This window comes from Mus musculus, chromosome 13 (genome assembly GCF_000001635.26).
Source record: "Mus musculus strain C57BL/6J chromosome 13, GRCm38.p6 C57BL/6J".
NCBI lineage: Eukaryota > Metazoa > Chordata > Mammalia > Rodentia > Muridae > Mus > Mus musculus.
Window position 1 is genome coordinate 41,126,459 of NC_000079.6, and position 18,359 is coordinate 41,144,817.

The 18,359-nt window shown below is 43.6% G+C and overlaps 1 protein-coding gene across 1 annotated transcript in view; it reads left to right on the forward strand.

The window, feature by feature from the left end:
* The window catches only part of Sycp2l (synaptonemal complex protein 2-like), a 59,933-nt gene that overhangs the window by 12,040 nt on the left and 29,534 nt on the right, over nucleotides 1-18,359 (forward strand). The window contains exons 6-14 of the mRNA NM_001324525.1: nucleotides 2,968-3,053; nucleotides 3,315-3,403; nucleotides 7,496-7,530; nucleotides 8,614-8,756; nucleotides 11,440-11,492; nucleotides 12,209-12,254; nucleotides 15,250-15,342; nucleotides 15,447-15,507; nucleotides 16,990-17,135. Of these exons, the coding sequence (NP_001311454.1) occupies nucleotides 2,968-3,053; nucleotides 3,315-3,403; nucleotides 7,496-7,530; nucleotides 8,614-8,756; nucleotides 11,440-11,492; nucleotides 12,209-12,254; nucleotides 15,250-15,342; nucleotides 15,447-15,507; nucleotides 16,990-17,135 (752 nt within the window). The remainder of the gene's footprint in view (nucleotides 1-2,967; nucleotides 3,054-3,314; nucleotides 3,404-7,495; nucleotides 7,531-8,613; nucleotides 8,757-11,439; nucleotides 11,493-12,208; nucleotides 12,255-15,249; nucleotides 15,343-15,446; nucleotides 15,508-16,989; nucleotides 17,136-18,359) is intronic.

Sequence of the window (18,359 nt, forward strand, 5' to 3'; positions counted from 1 at the left end):
AATGCTTCAACATATGAATTGGGAGGGGACAGAGCCACACATCCATAGCAAAGTCTTTTTTTTTTTCTCCCAGTGCTCACTCTGGTTTCCCTGGGGTGGGGGTGGGAGTAGCTTCTCTGTAAGAAGCAATGTTGCTGCCTTCAGCTGACTTGCATGGGTACCCTGTTAAGTTGGAAGATGTTTCTACTGGCCACCTTCCCACCATCTCCCGCCATCGTAGGATTAATCTCTCCGTCATTTAGCCAAGATTTATATAATCTTTTTCTTCATCTTCCATTTTGGATATTCCTTCACTCCGTGTGCTGCCGCAGGGGTTCTGTCTGAACGCTTTGCCCTTCTCTGGTGATTAGAGGACCCTAGGTCTAGAGTTATTCTTGGAGTTCTTCTAATCAACACCAACATGATGCTACCCCATCGCCCCTGCTTTACCGTTGCGCATGCTCACACACGTGTTTCACCCCTCCCTGTCCCCCATCTCCCCGTCAGCGTCAGGCCCATTTCTCAATTCTGGCACTACCTGCTCGCTCACGTCTTCCCCAACACTAGGTGTATTTAGAGAGTGTTCAGGCTTCGCTCCGAAGGCATTGTTTATTTCTCTCATGTTTCTCTCCTCAACCACAAATTCTGCAATCATAACCTTTTCCCTCTGGGCCCCGTGGGCAGCCTCTGCTCTCAGGTCTGCCCTCCAGTCTTTCCTTAGTGTGGTTTTACATGGGCACTCTCTCCAACTGGTAGACTGTTCGATCTCATCCAGGAAAAGTAAGGGAAGAGGGATCAGATAGGACTTTTCCTTCCCCCGTTGTTGGCGTGCCACCTCTTGAAGTATCTCCATTGTTCCAGTGGCTCAGACCCGATTTTGGTTGTAACTTTTATACGATGATTATGTTTTTCCTTTTCTTCTTTGTAGCTGTGACAGAATGCCCGAGAGGTCAATATAAAGCGAGGGGAGGTGGTTTGTTTGTTTGTTTGTTTGTTTTGCCCGTGGTTTCAGGGCTTTCTGTGCTCAGCTGGCCCCACTGTTTAGGCTTGACGTGAAGCAGGATATTAGAGGCATGTGGTCTAGAGGTTGTCTCACAGTGGCCAGGAAGGCGAGAGAACAAAGGACTGGGAATAATGTCAACCTGGAAGGAACACTCATCATCAGCCCTCAAAGGAACACCCATCAGTAGGCATGATTTTTCCAAACAGGGCTTCTCTCTCTCTCTCTCTCTCTCTCTCTCTCTCTCTCTCTCTCTCTCTCTCTCTGTGTGTGTGTGTGTGTGTGTGTATGTCCCCATGCACACAAATGTGTACACAAGTAACTGTCTTCAGATACACCAGAAGAGGGCATCAGCTCCTATTACAGATGGTTATGAGCCACCAAGTCATTTCTGGGAATTGAACTCGGAACCTCTGGAAGAGGAGTCAGCACTCTTACCCACTGAGCCGTCTCTGCAGCCTGCCCTGCTGCTCTTAAGCCCACTGAGCTATGACCTCACTAGTGAGGTTAGTGTAGCCATGGGGTCAGTGCCCTCATGATCACTCACATACCACAACCCCCACCAGGTGGAAACCTGTGGGAATATTTTATGTCCAAGCTATAGTGCTGGCCTTGGCACCTTTCTTCTTAGGAAGTAGGGGACTGTGGCTTCCAACTGATACAGTCTGGGGGCTGCCTCACTGTTCCCCACCTGGCCTTCTCACCTTCCTTCCCATCTTTCCAGGGATTTTCATGTATCAGCCCCTGTCAGATTCAAATATCTACAATGGCATTAAATTTTATTTTCTCTTTTGCTTTTGCTTATGTCTGTTTTCATTTCTGCCTTATGTACTCTCCTGCAAGTCTCTTCTTGGTTTCTCTCAGAATTTATTTCATGTTTTCTGTTGTCTGTCCTAGGTCAATGAACCAACTGCTTTTTGACTTTTGACAAAGTATTTTGATATACTTCTCCTGCCTTTGCCTCCTTAAGCAAATCTTACTGGCGTGCGCCACCACAACCGGTGACACACTTCTCAGAAGTCACTTTTCTGTTACTTAAGCTCCCTCCTTCTGTGTCACAGGGCCACACTCTGTCACTTCCTCCCGTTCCTCTCAAAATGAAAATGCAATGTGTAGTGTTCACTAGCTAGCAGGCATGTACAGACGCCCTCCAGAGTCTTGCTGGTTATCGGGGTTTTGTTAGAATCCTAGAAGCTACTCTGGTGGACACCAGGCTCGGCTGAGTTTCTGTTTCTCTTGGGCTATCTAGCCAATGCTAGCTCGTGGCTTATTGGAACTGAAGACAGTACTTTTATACTTCTGTTTGGCTCCCTACGATTGTGTGAGTTATACTGGGGTAAGAAGTATATATTTTGCAATAAATTGCTTGCACATTGAGATGATCTGGACCTATCAAAATTATACCCCGACCCTAGCATTACTGTTTTTCATGGTGTTCACCACCTTTTCCGGATGCTACCTCAATATACAAGCTCACAAACGTAACTGTAAAAGGTGGCACATTTAGTTATGTATAAAAATAGTATCTCACAGTCATGTCTCCTTTTTCTCATGTATAGGTATCTCTGGTAGTTTCTGTGTTATATGAGTGAAGACTAACTTATTTGAAAGTTTCTGCTTCTCTGCCATGGCATTTTACTTGTCTATCATGTATAATATTTGCATGTTTCCATAATACAGACTCATATAAACCAAGTCGACAGCACAGCCCTCACGCCTGCACTTAGAGCATTGCTCACTGTAGACAAAGAGTGACTTTGCTCAGGTGCCAGCAGTGACAGTGAAGTCGCCCACACTTTGCTCAGGCTGCTGCTACATTTATGAAAGCAATGTCTTGTAGTCTGGGGCAGCTGTGACTTGAAGCTGGCTGTAGCCTGTTCTTCGCCTACACTGTATACTGTTCGTAGCTTGCACTTCTTCCTGCTACACAGGAGTCAATTCTGGCTCTTTCCAGCATCCATTTGATGCGTCTATAATTGCACTTTCAGCGACAGTCCAGATGTTGGATTCCTTCATACTTCGTTTAGGATTCCTGGTGGCAGAAGATTCCGTGAAGCCCTCCATTCAGCAGGAGGTGAGTTGTTTTGTTTTTTGTTTTTTTGTTTTCTTTTTTGAGACAGGGTTTCTCTGTGTAGTCCTGGCTGTCCTGGAACTTACTTTGTAGACCAGGCTGGCCTTGAACTCAGAAATCTGCCAGCCTCTGCCTCCCAAGTGCTGGGATTAAAGGCATGCACCCAGCAGGAGGTGAGTTGTAACTGAGCAGTTAACAATTTCTCTGACGCATGAGTTCTCATTTTGCTTCTTTGCCATGAATCCTCCGTCCAATTCTGAGCAGACTCTGGCGACTTTGAACTGCATTTTGAACGCTGCACCCCAGGAAGAAAGAAGAAAGCTCTCTTCGGCAGAAGGCGCATGCTGTCTTATGTAAGTGAACTCACACTTAGGTGACCGTGTAAGCCCCACGTCTGTGCAATTCTTTGTCTTCTGCACCTCTGTTTTACTTCATTCCTTCCTTCAGTGTAGGTCTCTCAAGTTCACTGAAGTAAGTGTCTGGCTGGGAAGGACTGAAGCACAGACTTGGCCTGGCTTTGCTCTTAGCAGTGCGGGGCGGGGAGTGTTTCATTTGTTCGTTCGTTTGTTTGTTTGTTTGTTTGTTTGTTTGTAGTCTTTTGCATTGAAATTTGAGTCAAAATGTTTTCTAAGCTGACTGATTATGTAAACATGAACCACAATATTGATTTATGGAAATATGTTGCACACACACACAATTTTAGTGCCTCAGTTGTGGCTACATAGACCTTAAGATGCTACACTTAAATATTTGGAGAGAAGGTTTTACACAGAACTTCAAATGTGACATTTGGAGATAGGGTTTTAATACAAGATGAAGTGAGTTGCAAACATGCTCCTGTTTTGAAATTTGTCCTCTTGGTGACAGTGACCATTCCTGTGACATGCCATGAGGAGAGTACCATCTGCAGAACCTAGAAGTACTGCTTGCTGGGGTTCACTGTGCTAGTCTATGAACGGTGTGACTTTGACTGACTGAGTTAGTCATTAAAAAAAAATCTTGTCACCGTTGGTAAAAATTGCTACTCTTAGGAGACTGTGGCCCTTCAGTTGTCCAACCATCCTGCATTTCAGTGATTGAGCCTGGTCCTGCGGTATATTCCTGCTGATGGGTGTCCATATTTTAATCGCAAGTATTTTATTGGGTCTTTCTCCTTCAGAGAGATTGGTCATGGCGGATTGTTTTGTTGGCTGTATATTATTTCACCTTAGCTGTTCTCATCATTTAGGACCTGCAGCGCATTGCTCTTCTCTGATGGGGCTCCTTTGATGTGTGACTTGCAGGTCTTTTCTCTTGCAGTTTCTAATTCTCCTTCTTTGTTATGTATATTTGGTGTTTTTACTATGATGGACTGCGGGGATTTTTCTTTTCTGGTCTTGTCTACTTGGTGTGCTGTGTGCTGCTTCTTGTATCTGCGTAAGTGTGTCTCTTAGTTTGGGGATGTTTTCTTTCATGTTCTTGGTGAAGATCTGGTTTATGCGATTGATTTGGGATTCTTCATCGATGCCTATAATTTCAAAGTTTTTTTTTTCATGGTGTTTCATTCACATGGTTGTTTGTTTGTTTGTTTTTTTTAAAAAAATCCCAAACATTCAATTTTACCAACGAAGGCTCAGGAACCAGACGCTGGGGTGAAAACCCGCTATCGCTGAGAGGCAGAGAAAGCACCCAGCTGGCCTTCCCATTTGGCTGACGTCCCAGAAGGGAAAGCTCCTTCTAGAGACCTTTACACTGTCTTAAATGCCTGAGGCTCAAAAGTTCCCTCCTGTCTCTTTCCTGGGTCCCTGCTTGCTCTGCCTCTTGACTTATCAATGACTTTACTTAACTCTTGTTTACAGAAAGCTCTACGGGTGAGTACTGGGCTGAGTCACACCACAACAAAGGTTTCCAGTTTACAATCTTGGGGTTCACCTTGTGCTCAAATATCCTGCAGCGCCACATTTCCTGTGCGCTCTTCTCCCGTGTTTATAAAGCTCGTATTCCTTGCGAGGGTCTCTGTTTTATCTTTAAGACCCGATGTTCAGTCTCTGCTCAACTTGTTCTACCTGGGAGGCTTCCCCCTGGGTTTTCTACTTGGGCGTGCATTTGTTTGTTTGTTTGTTTTTTCCAGTTCTATCTTCAGCCTGAGTCCTCTTCAGTGTTCCTAACTCCTGATTGAATTCTGTTCTGAAGTCTCGGATTGTCTTCTTCAACTCTGTCTGCCTCCTGTTTGTGTTTGCTTAGGAGTTTACTCTCCTTAAATGTCTTCTCTCTGATTCATCAAGCTGTTTCTATGTGTCTTCTTTAAACTCTTTAACTTCTTTGAGGAGGTTTATGTTTTGTTTTGTTTTTTTAATTTCTGTGTCCTGGATTTCATCTAGGCAATTCTCATTGGCAAGCATTTCTACGTTTTGGAGGGATGGTGCTGGCTCGGTCTTTCATATTGTTAGTATTCCTGTGATGAGATCTGGGCACATGGGATTCCTTTGACAGCTCTGAGTTGAATATAGATGGGGCAGGGGTAGGGCTGGGGCAGGGGTAGGGCTGGGGCAGGTTGGAAGCGACTGGTGCCAAACGCAAGGTAGGGTGGGGTAGATGTCTGAGTGGAAAAAAGAGCTATGGCATGGAAAAGCCCTGTGGTTTGATGGATTGGTAGTGAAGCTACTAGCCCAAGCTTAGAGCTCTTCTGTAAGGCAGGTAGGCGAGGGCAGACTAGGCTGGTGGGTAGTGGAACCTAGGCTAAGCCTGGTAGATCGTGGGAAAGGCATGGATGAGAAGGTCAGGGCTACTCGCCAAGTTTGACTCTGGAAGTTTGGGTATGAAGGTGGTTGATGGAAGCAGGTCAAATGGTCCTACGTGGAGGGAGATGTGGGTAGGGTGGGTCCCAGTGGGAGCATAGAGTTGGCTGCACAGCAGTAGGCATCAGTGGGGCTGGGAATGTGAGACCCCGTAGAAGCCTAGAGTTTGGTTGCCATGGGACCCTAACTAGATACGGTGAGTTTCATGGAAAGTTTGAGGTGATGGGGAAATTTGCCAGGGTAGACCTTGGAGGAAGATGTGGATGTCTGGCATTTTCAATGTGGCCTCTGTAGCTAGAACTCAGGTACTCAAGCTTGCTAGCTATGCTCTTTAGTGCTTAAGCTATCTCCCCCAATCTATTAGACTTCTTTATTCTTTAAAAGGAGAGATTTTTGCCAACTGTGGTGATGTAACGCCCCACCAACCCAGTCACTCAGGCAGAGACAAGGCCAGCTTGGGCTTAAATAGTGAAATGGTCTCAAAACAGTAAGGAATATGGATGCAACCCGAATGAAGCTCCTGATACTCCCCCCGCCCCCCCCAACCCCAGCCAGCCAAACGGTCAAGTGATTTTCAGACATTAAGAAAAAATAAACAGCGTGTGTTTTAGTATTTGGTCAGCACACCAGAATGGATGGATACACACTAGAGAAGATTACAGTGTAGCAGTGATGTAAACTATAAGAGGTTGCTTTCATCATGTCTCTAAACTAAGCCTATTTAGTTGAAAATTGCATCAAGTTTGTCATAGGGGAGGCACAGAACAGAACCAAAGGTCTCAGCTTCATCAGGTGTCAAGTTGGATGTAAAATGTGTACCCCATGGGCTGGTGATTGGTGAAAAGAGAACAATTAGAAATGGCTCATGCCTGTAGAGTGGAGGCAGGAGGATTGCTATGAATTCAAGGTTAGCCTGATCAGTAAGACTTTGATTTGGAAAAAGAAAAAAAAAAAAAAAGAAAGAAAGAAAAGAAAAAAAGAAAAAGGAAAAAGAAAAATCTCTCTACTAAAAGTCCAAGAAAACCCTAAAAACCACAAATTTCAGAAATAGATCATTCAATGGACCCTCATATTTTAGGAAGTTAAATTCACTTCATGAAAGGGAAGGTAGAACCTCAAAAATACAGAAATTTCTAGCTTTTAAAGAAATGCATATCAGGCTAGCCAGTGGTGCACACGCCTTTAATCTCTGCACTGGAGGCAGCGGCAGGCAGATCTTTGAATCCGAGGCCAACCTGGTCTATAAAATGAGTTCTAGGACAGCCAGGGCTACACAGAGAAACCCTGTCTTGAAAAACAAACAAACAAACAAACAAACAAACAAAAATGCATATGGGCTCTATGGTTAAGAGCACAGGCTGTTCTTTTAGAGGACTTGGGTTCAATTTCTGGTACCCACATGGTGGTTCAGAGTGTTTGTAACTTTAGTTCGAGGTATCGACACCCTGACATAGACATACATACAGGAAAAACAACAGTGCATATAAAATTATTTTTAAAAAACATTTAAAATGCTTATCGGTCATTAATGTGCAAACTTAAAGAAAATTTCCGTTAAAAGGCATTACACATTGTGGAGATTCTGATACTGATTTCTAAAATATATTTGATGAGGGTTTACCTCTGGCTGCTCATCTCAGTAAAACGTAATTTATGTCAATATTTCAGGAAAGAATTGGCAAGGACGATCTTGACTGTGGGCGGTAAGTATTTAGAATTTTAAATGCATAGAATATTGGGCAGTAGGAGATGTGTGATGATGCTGGAAGTGTGAGGAATAAGTTATGTCCTGTTTGATGTTAGGAAATTACATTTTTTTTAACTGCCAAGAGATTCTGGCCTGCTGAAAATCCTAATAGCCAACAGACACATATTGGCCAGCTTTGTCACATTTTAATATATTGGCACATGTGCTTCATCTAAAATTCTTTTAAGTATAAAAGACGTCAGATTCATGAATAAAGCCCTCTATGTCTATATCCCTACTTCCTGCCTTTGACTCAGAGACCTTTTTATTCCCGAACATAATCTTTATACTTTTAATCCTCATATTAACTCCATGATTTATTTTTATAGATTTTAAAAACAGTAGTCTGTGACTACAACCTCGTCAGTCCATCTGATTACACCCTGTTTTTGCCTTTACAGTTATTTGAGGTTTGGGCTGTGGCTGTAGAGTGCTTGCTTAACATGCACAAATCCCTGGGTTTGAGCCCTAACGCCCCTAAACCTGGTGTGGGGATGTGAGTCCATTCTCCCGGCACTTGGAAGATGGAGGGAGGAGAATCAGGAGTTCATGGTTATTCTTGGCTGTAGAGTGAATTTGAGTCTATCCTGAGCTACAATAAGACACTGCTTTTTATATATCATAACTTTAATGAGATTTTATTTTTTTGTTGTCAAAATATTTTTAAGGCTATTTGATTTGAATTTTTACTGTGCCTTACATATAAAATCTAAAAATATATGTTAGATCTATATTATACATATATTTTTTTCACAGTACTAACTAAGGATTGATCTCAGCACCTTGTATGTAGTAGGCAAACATTCTACTAACAAAACAATATTCACAACCCTTGGAAGTAGTATCTTAAAGATGCTATCTATGAAACCTATTCAGATTTCCCCCCTGGCAATCCTCAAGTAGACTTTGGATGGCCATAATGGCTCTGAATGTGTCTTGTTGCATTAGCTCTAGACCAAATTCTGACTTTAAACATACCTTGTTTTCTGTTGCTCTGCACCCAGAATTCACCCAGGTCTTCTGTGTTTTGAATCTCTAGACTATAGCCAGCAGGTGGCGCTCTCTGAGGCACTGTGTCGAATGTCTGTGGGAAGGCAGAGGAATGACCTTGCCATGCAGTGGTTTGAGAATACCGCCCTGGCTGAAGCTTTCAAAAAAATTAAGAATCGGGAATTTGAGACGGTGAGAATTCTGGTCATCGGTTCAGTCAGCATTTACTGAGGATCCTTTCAGACTCTCCTGGGTTTTTGGCACAGGAGATTTAATTTTCTTAAAGATGAAAAGATTTTTTTAAGTTCGTTCGTTCTCTCTCTCTCTCTCTCTCTCTCTCTCTCTCTCTCTCTCTCTCTCTCTCTCTCTGTGTGTGTGTGTGTGTGTGTGTGTGTGTAAGAATATGTGTGTGAGTGCGGGTTTGTTGGGTATTCTGCATTCCCGGGATGTGGAGTTGGCAGTTGTGAGCTGCCAGACACAGGTGCGGGGAACCACACTAGGGCTATCTGTAAAAGCAGTTTATGTCCCTAACTGCTGAGCCATCTCTCTGGCCCCTCGCTGTTTAAAATACCAGATTGCAATCCTTAACGTTTGTTTTACCCTCATCAGTGACAGCACATAAGCAAAATACTTGTGTGACACGTGAGGAGATACAGCCAGGGCTCTTCAGAGCGAATCAATCCAGGAGGCAAACTGTGTATTTGATGGGTTCAGGCAAGGAAAACATTGAGGAGCAGGCAGAGATTTTGAACGGCCCCCGAAGAGTAGGGATGCAATTGAAGAATAAAGAGAATTACAGCCATGAAGGGGGACTTTGTGGCCATGGTAGACGGCTGGCATTGGTAATTGCACTCGAGTGGTGAGACTGTAGAGTGACCTTGCTGTGTGCCATCCAGCTGCCACCGTGTGAAGTTGCAGAGATTTTCAGTGGTTGGTAGGTAGGTTGTTTTTTTACAATAAGCTCTCTATGATTGTTCTCAAAGGGCACAAGACTAGCTCTTGGCTTTGTTGTGTATCTGCCTCCCTCCTGCAATTGCTAATGCATTTCCTTTATTTTTTTCCAAAGACTCTGAAGTCAGCATTAGAGTCTCAGGAAAAGGTGAAATTCATATTGCTGTGCTCATTTTAATGAAGCCTTCTAATCAACACCGTTGTGTAATCAGGATTATCACATGATTTACATTGTACTAAATATGAACCTTTATATTGTGAGTCTTAGACTCTAGGACTATCATATGTTCTAAGATGAAAAGTCATGATTCCAGGGACTTTTTGGACTTGAGTTTTACCTCAACTTAGAATCCAACTTAGGTGATGGTTGCATAAACTTAGATAAAGTCATGAACTGGTGAAGTCTTATGATCTCATCTGCAAAGTGTGAATAAATCCTACCTTAAAATGAGTAGTTTCTTGGGTAGGGTAACCATTGCTGTTACAAAACACCATGAACAAAAGCGTCTTGGGCAAGAAAGGGAGGGTTTGTTTGGCTTTTATGTTCTAAATTATAACCCATTGATGGAAGCCAAGGCAGGAATCCAAACTAGGCAGGAACCTGGAGGCAGAAGGTGACACAGAGACCATGGAGGGATGCTGCTTACTGGCTTGCCCCTCATGGCTCACTCTGCAGATCTTCTTATAGCGCCTAGTTCCACCCAAAATGGGGTGGGTCCTCCCACATCAATAACTAATTAAGAAAATGCGTGTAGGCTTGCCTATAAAATATATAGGGGGCATGTGGGAAAATGCATATGGAGCTTCTTAAGAGGGAACTGAGCCTGGGAGCAAATTGTGAATTTGATGGCTTTTATAGAGGCAATTTTCCCAATTGAGGTTCCCTCACCTAAGATGACTCCAGCTTATGTCAACTTCACATAAAACTAGCTAGCACGCTGGGTGGTGGTGGCACATGCCTTTAATTCCAGCACTTGGGAGGCAGAGGCAGATGGATTTCTGAGTTCGAGGCCAGCCTGGTCTACAAAGTGAGTTCCAGGACAGCCAGGGCTACACAGAGAAACCCTGTCTCGAAAAACCAAAAAAAAAAAAAAAAAAAAAAACTAGCTAGCACAAGGGAGATTGGGTGGGGGGGAGGGAGGGAGAGGGAGAGAGTGAGAGACAGACAGACAGACAGACACCAGAGCACCTGGGATGTCATGGGTAACCAGACATTCGTCTCTCTCTACAGATGACGAGAATAGAGAAATTATCTTGTTTCCAATATCATTGCTCCAACTACCTCCCAGTCCAGCTTCTCTATTGAATCGGTTTTATATTAAAGTCTTATGTCGGTCATGTCTATTGAGGGCCAAATACAGATTCGAAGTGTGGGAAATGTTTGATGACAACAGCCAGTCCTCAGAAACAAAAAAACGACAACATATCTGGACCTGTGTGTCTCTTTGTCGTTAAGATGTCAGGGCAACGTAGTCACTGCTTTGACAGATGCTGTTTGGGAGAATTCTAGAGGGGGTTCTTTGTTCTTGGAGTATATGGCATAGATGATCTACAAAGGAGAGGCATGGGAATCTGTCCACATGAATTCACCTAATGTTGATAGGTTGTATGGCTTGTGTTGGGCAGATGTCAGGGAAGTGTATGGTAGATGAGTTAGTCAAATACTGGACTCTAAGGGAGGTCTATTTTTCTTGCTCACTCTTTGGCCCAAATGTACCCATCAAGCCCTGGCTTCTGAGCCCTGAGTATTCTCCAGCCGAGCAGGTAACACTGAGGGTCGGAGGCGGGGGCTTGCCTACAACCTTCTCTCTGGGCACAAAGCATTGCTGCCACAGAGCAGTGGAGCCTTGTGAACCCTAGGGTTGGCCAGGATGTAGTGAAGATAGTGTGCATCTAAATGTAAGACTCACACTGCTTATCCTAGGACTGTCGGCAGTTCCTCAATTTCCTGAACAACAGGCTTGGCAACCAGAGAAGGTAATGTGACTTTGGGATTATTTAGTTATGATATTTTGTAATATTTTAAGTGTATAGGTTCAACATTTTACTGATAGGGCCAAGTGGTTAATTGGTTGGCCATTGAGGAAGAGTCTGGTGTGGCGGCGCACACCTGTAATCCTAGTACTTGGGAGGCGGAAGTGGATGGGTTTTTTATTTAGATTTTTTTTTTTAAATATGTTTATTTTATGTGTGTCTGAGTGTTTGGTCTCTGTGCATATATACCAGATGTGTGCCTGAAGGACACAGAGTCTCCTGGAACTGGAGTTATAGACAGTTGTGAGCTACCATGTGGGTGTTGGGGACTGAACCCAGGTCCTCTGCGAGAGCAACAAGTGTTCTCAGCCATCTTTCCTATCCTGAGACTTCCTGAATTTCTTGAAGAGTAATCTTGAAAAGACTAAAGGATGGACATATGGATAGGTAACTCCTGGATGAGATGATATTTGCTAAATTCACTCTGTTCTTTAGGAATTAGGACCAAGTGATTTTTCTTTTTCTGAAAAGAATGCTAATAATCCTGACTTAAAAACTGTCTGCTGGAGGGGAAATCTCACCACAGGAGGATCTTTATCTGCTGAGTTGGAGTCCCCTCATAAGTCCTGTGTATAGGAGACTGCCCAGCATGCCATAGTTGTGAAAACTGTAAGACAACTCCAGGTCATTTTGATGTTTAATTGTGAGGTGTTTTGTAGGGTCTACTCATTCCCGTGCTTGGCTGCTTTTGCTGATGGTCAGGAGGTAGGTCTGCATGCCTCTCTTCATCCCCTCCCTCTCTCTACACGGGTGGTGTGAAATGAAACACAGTTAGGTCAGACTTTGCTGTCAGCACTCTAAGGGGCCATTTACGTGTGTGTGTGTGTGTGTGTGTGTGTGTGTGCGCAGGTGCATATATGTAGAGGCCAGAATAACCCTGGCTGTCAGTCCTCAGGTACTGGGCATTTTAAAAAAGAGATGTTATCTTCTCTTAGTGACCTGACCTCCAAACTGATCAGTTTATGTCAGAACCAGGATGTGTTTTCAGAAAGCCTAAAGAGGTCTGTCTTAGTTAGGGTTTCTATTCCTGCACAAAGCATCATGACCAAGAAGCAAGTTGGGGAGGAAAGGGTTTATTCGGTTTACACTTCCATATACTGTTGTTCATCACCAAGGAAGTCAGGACTGGAACTCAAGCAGGTAAGAAAGCAGGAGCTGATGCAGAGGCCATGGAGGGATGATCTTTACTGGCTTGCTCAGCCTGCTCTCTTATAGAACCCAAGACTACCAGCCCAGAGATGGTCCCACCCACAAGGGGTCTTTCCCCCTTGATCACTAATTGAGAAAATGCCTTACAGCTGGATCTCATGGAGGCATTTCCTCAACTGAAGCTCCATTATCTGTGATAACCCCAGCCTGTGTCAAGTTGACACAAAACTAGCCAGGACAGGGTCTATGGTTATACTGGGAGGAGGGATCTCAGAGTTCAGACTGTCTGTGAGTGTCAGACCCTCACATTGCATTTCACCTGTTCATAGGGAACATTATACATGGCTGAATTGGAAGACAAAGAGTCAAGGTTCTCCTAATTATTCCCATCTAGTTGATAATCCTCTCTTTCCCTCTGCTCCTGGCAACTGGTCCACATTCCTTTCTCTGCATTCTGTGTGCTATAGCAAGAGTCACCCTGGGGGCGAGCGATCTTTCTGAACTATGTGTCACTGTAACTCATGCTATGGCACTGGTGTGAGCCTTCTAGCTCCCATTCTACCTCATACTTTGGAGACTAAAGCTAACTAGTTTCCTTTCCTCATCTCTTTGTGGGTTCTAGAGAAACAAGCTTTTCATGTAATAGGGCTCCGAGCAATAGCTTCACGGCTTCCAGGGGAAGCACACTTACTTACCTAAAACCATGGCTCAGCGGAGATTTCTTGAGTGTCCTCACTAATCATTTCGATCATTTCTTTATCATGGGCTCAGGGACCCCTTCATGGCTCGTGGGGTCAACTCCCAACACAAAGCTCCTTTTCGTAAAGCTGAGTTAAGGATGCTTGCCTGCCATATTTCTCTCCTTTTCTATTTCCCCGAGGAGGAGTTTATTCTCTGGTTGTTCTCGCCAGGGCTTCCAGGCTTCCAGGCTTCCACCTGCTTAAATCCGGGCTCTTACACTAGCACCTGTCGACTGGCTTTTAGTGGCGTGTGTTGTGGGGAAAGCTCTCTGCTCCTCTCTGTGGTCACCATGGTAGGCTTGAGTGATGGAGAGAAAAATTGTCCAAAAAATTCTTGCTCCTTAGAAAGTGGGTTTCTAGAATAGCGAGTCTGGTGTTTGGTCTACTGTTCATGGAATAATGGCATTATGCATAAGGTTGAACATCCTATGCCAAAGGTCTAACATGTTCCAACAAGCCTGACCTACTGAGCGCTCCGTGATACCAAATAGGAAGATTAGGATTTGAGAGCTTAGTCAGAAAAGCACCTGCCTCAAAAGCATGAAGACAGGAGTTTAATACTTAGAAATAATTCCTCCTTCTTCTTCTATTCTTCTATTTTTTTTTTTTTTTTGCTAGGAGTGGTAGTATCCACTTTTAATTCCAGTTCTGGGTCCTTCGGTTTGGGCTGAGACTGGAAGACCGCTGGACTTACTGGCCAGCCAAGTAGAACCGAGGAAATTCTAGGCAAGGATCCTGTATGCAGAATAGAAAGTTAGATGCTACTTGAGGTTCAACACCCATGTACATCCACACACACATAAACACACATTGCACACAAGAAGCCCCGTGGCCCATGGCGATGGCTCATCAGATAAAGGTGTGTTTGCCAAGCCCAGTGGCCTGAACTCAGTCCCTGAGAGATGCATGGTAGGAGCGAACTGGCTCCTGCAAGTTGTCCTCTGACCTCCACGTGTATGCCATGACACACACTCATGTGAATGCAAACACACAGTAAATAAGATGTAAAAGAAACATAAAATATCCCACACTGTCTTCATGTAAGGCACAAGTAGAATACAAGTATATAATATGTCAACTACGGTATAAATTTCCCCTAGGAGATGAATGTCAGTTGGTTTGTGGTATGAACGAGTCCCTTCCCCAAGTCTCCTTCCTGTTACATACATGCAGACATTCCAAAAACAGAAGCACTCTGGTCTAAGTCTATCAGATGAGTGGTGCTCAGCCTGGACTCTGACATTTGTCTAGGATTCCCCTAGGGAGGATAGAGGGCGTTGCAGGAGGAGCTTCTGGGCAGATAGATGCCCATGGGGAGTTGGACAGAAAAGACATTTATTCTTTCTAGAATACTGCATCGCTGGAAGCTTGATTTTTACCACGAATGTGTATTTTATAATTATAAAAGCAAAAGCAATCAGAGCTTAAGTATTAGCTGTTCCCTGGTTAACGGTAAGCAGGACACCAGATCGCCGCTCGCTTGCTCACAAAATCTTCCTTGCTTGGCGTTTCCATTGCTATTCAGTGTCGTTTACTACAGATTCAACACACAACGGGTCCCCTCTCCCTTCATGATTTTCACCAAGAGAAAAAGTTGCATGGATAGGGTCATGTAACACATTGAAGTATCTGTTAGATAGTCTGAGGACAACGGGCTCTTTCTGCAAAGGGCATGGAGTACAAGACTTGAGACCCACTTCCGAGTTTGGTACTAGTTCTGTTCTAGGGGTATAGGTTATTATTAATGAGTGATTTAATTGGACCCTTTGACGTGAGATACCCGTATAACTTTTGCTGAAATTCTCCCACAGATGAGAAAACCAGCAGATGAAAAATTAGAGGAATTTTGGATCGATTTTAACCTAGGAAGCCAGAGCGTGACTTTTTACATAGATAATGCAGAGGTAACCAGGGTTCATTCCCCAGCAGACCTAAGCATTTGGGAATTCTTTGGGTAAATACGGTTATGTGTCCATGACCTCCCCCCCCCTTTTCTTTTCCCCTCAAGAGTGCTCTGTGGGAGCCAGTAAAACTTTTGAAGGAAGCCATGGTCAAGTTCATCATTATAGGTAAGATGTAGATGCCTTTCCATAGAGCTTCGACTGTTGCTTCTGTTGCTGTTACAATGTTTAGTTAATTCTAGAGCAGATTTTGACCATATGTTCCTATTTGGAGTATTTCTCTTTCATTTTAAATATTTATTTTATTTACATGTCCATGTCTGTCTGTGTCCAGAAATTCTTGCATGTGAGTGGATGTCTGCAGAGGCCAAAAGAGGGTGTTGGATCTCCCGGAGCTGATGGAAGAGGTGTTTGTGAGCCGCCTGATGTGGGTGCTGGGAACTGAACTTGGGTCTTCTGGAAGAATAAATGAGCTCTTGTTCTTTGAGCCATGTGTCCAGACCCAGAAGGGAGGCTTCTCTGAATGGGAATTGAACTCAGCCTGAGGTAGTGAGAGAGCCGAGTCCTTAACCACAAGGCAACCAGAGAGTATTTGCAATATTCTTTTAGCGTCATTAAACTAAAGAGTGGATTAGTTTCAACTCATTACTTAACTGACGCTTTGAAAGATATCAACTTGTAATTAAGATGAAAATGGTTGTGCTGTTGTATGTTCTTAACTGTGTTAAATCTTTACAGTCTGAAGCGGTTCTCTGCTGGCAGATCATGTAATTTGTATCAGCCAATAGTTGCCAAGTGGGTTGTCATCTTGGATCACCCAGGTGAAGACCTGTGTGTTCCCTTTTCTCTTCATTTTCTCTCTTCTACCTTGGGTAGGTAATTGGCTCTTAGCTCTGTCTGCTCTTTCATGACCTTCCTATGAGATCTAGCATCTGTCTAGTCTTTACTGATGCAGGGGTTTTTTTTGTTTTGTTTTGTTTTGTTTTTGAGACTGAACTTGAATTTTGATCTGAGTTATTTTCAGTTTTGAAACTGACTGTTCATTTGCCACAACAGTATCACAGAAGGGGCTGTTGTCTGAGACCCAGACATCTCCATAGATGTTTCTACTTGGTGGCGCATGCCTTTAATCCCAGCACTCGGGAGGCAGAGGCAGGTGGATTTCTGAGTTTGAGGCCAGCCTGGTGTATAAAGTGAGTTCCAGGACAGCCAGGGCTCCACAGAGAAACCCTGCCTTGAAAAACCAAAAAAAAAAAAAAAAAAAAAAAAAAAATTGTCTACTGAAATGGATATTGGCATGTTGGAAACTGAATTTTAGAACTGTAGGATTTCAGAGAGAAAAAGAGAGAGGGAGAGAAGAGTTTTGCTTAGTATATTTGAAACTAAAATACCTAAAAGAATTCCTTTTAGGGAGACATGGAATGGTGCCCTATAAGATGACACTTATTTCTTTACTAGGACAGCAAGGTCCTTCATGTGTTCAGATAATCGGCCTCTGAGTCATGTATTTGTGTGTATGTAAATAAAAATTTCAACATCATTTATATTTAGTATGGCTTCACATTCTCTGCAGAAGATTCTGTACAGTTGACACAAGCTTTCATTACACTGATATACCTGATATGGCACTTTTTTTTTTTTTTTGGTTAGAAAATGATAGGATAAAGATGTTCATCGTTTACCTGAAGCAGCCGATTGTTATCAGCAAGAGAGAAGCAAAGAAAATAGAAATCCACTTCGATAGGCAACTTGGCATTTTACAAGCTTCCATTCAAGCTTTGGGAGAAGACAAACAGGTGGCATATCTATCTATCTATCTATCTATCTATCTATCTATCTATCTATCTATCTATCTATCTATCTATCTATCTATCTATCTATCTATCTACCTACCTACCTATCTACCTACCTACCTACCTACTTACCTATCCACCCACCCACCCACTCACCCACCCACCCATCATCTATCTCTCCCCTTCTCTCCTCATTCCCTCTCTCCCTTTTTCTCTTACCCTAGTTTGTTCGTTCCTTCCTTCCTTTTTCTAAACAGGGATTCTCTCTATAGCCCTGGAACTCACTATGTAGACCAGGCTGGCCTTGAACACAGAGATCCACTTGCCTCTGCCTCGAAAGTTCTGGGATTAAAGGCCTGTGCTACCATGCCTGGCTTCATTTTCTTTGATTGTTTGAAAATATATTTTCAGTCTCTTGGGTTTTGATGTATCCTTTGGTCAAGCAGAAGACTTGAGAGTTCTAGGTTCAATCTGATCTCTTCATGGGTCCATTATCTTCAATACATAGGGCACAAAAGTCCTTTCTGCCTTGAAAGGCTTTCTTGCATGTACTGTGGACAGTGCAGCTTGTATATGAGGTATTATTACTTCCTTCCCATACTCCCATGTTCATACTCCCATGGAGACGGCAGACTTCTTGACCTTTCTTCCTGATTCTGGGCGGAACCAGCAGGGAGGTTCTCAACTCTGTAACTGGTCTTTCCTTGTAGAAATGCCCTACACCTGCCTTGGGATTCTGCGGTCTCCCCACTTGACCCCACTTCTTCCTATACATGCACAGGGGTGCGTTTTCATCACAGACAATAGGCAAGGCAGAGATTTGTGGTAAAAGGACATCCAACAACAGTCAAAGAGACTGAATGGAAAGGCCAGAGGAAGGGAAGGAGCAAGGTGCAGGAGAGAGTCTTGGCTGGCTCCTTTCGTTTGTTTTGAGTTCTATTTTAAGCATCTTATAGATGATAAGGTGTTCTACAGATCTACTAGTTCTCAAGGTCCTACAAGGAGGATGAGAGAGGAGGGCGTATGGACAACTTAGGAAGAAGGCTTTTCTGTAATGTCACTTGACAAAATGGCCCCATGTGTGCTCAGTTGGCCTTTACTTACGAGGATCATTGAATCAGCACATTCCCACATCCCCAAACTGAATGAGATGTCTTTGGTGTGGAGGACTGGAGTCTACACCAGAGGAAGCCACAACTCCTGGAGTAGGAAGCTCCTGTAAGAAAA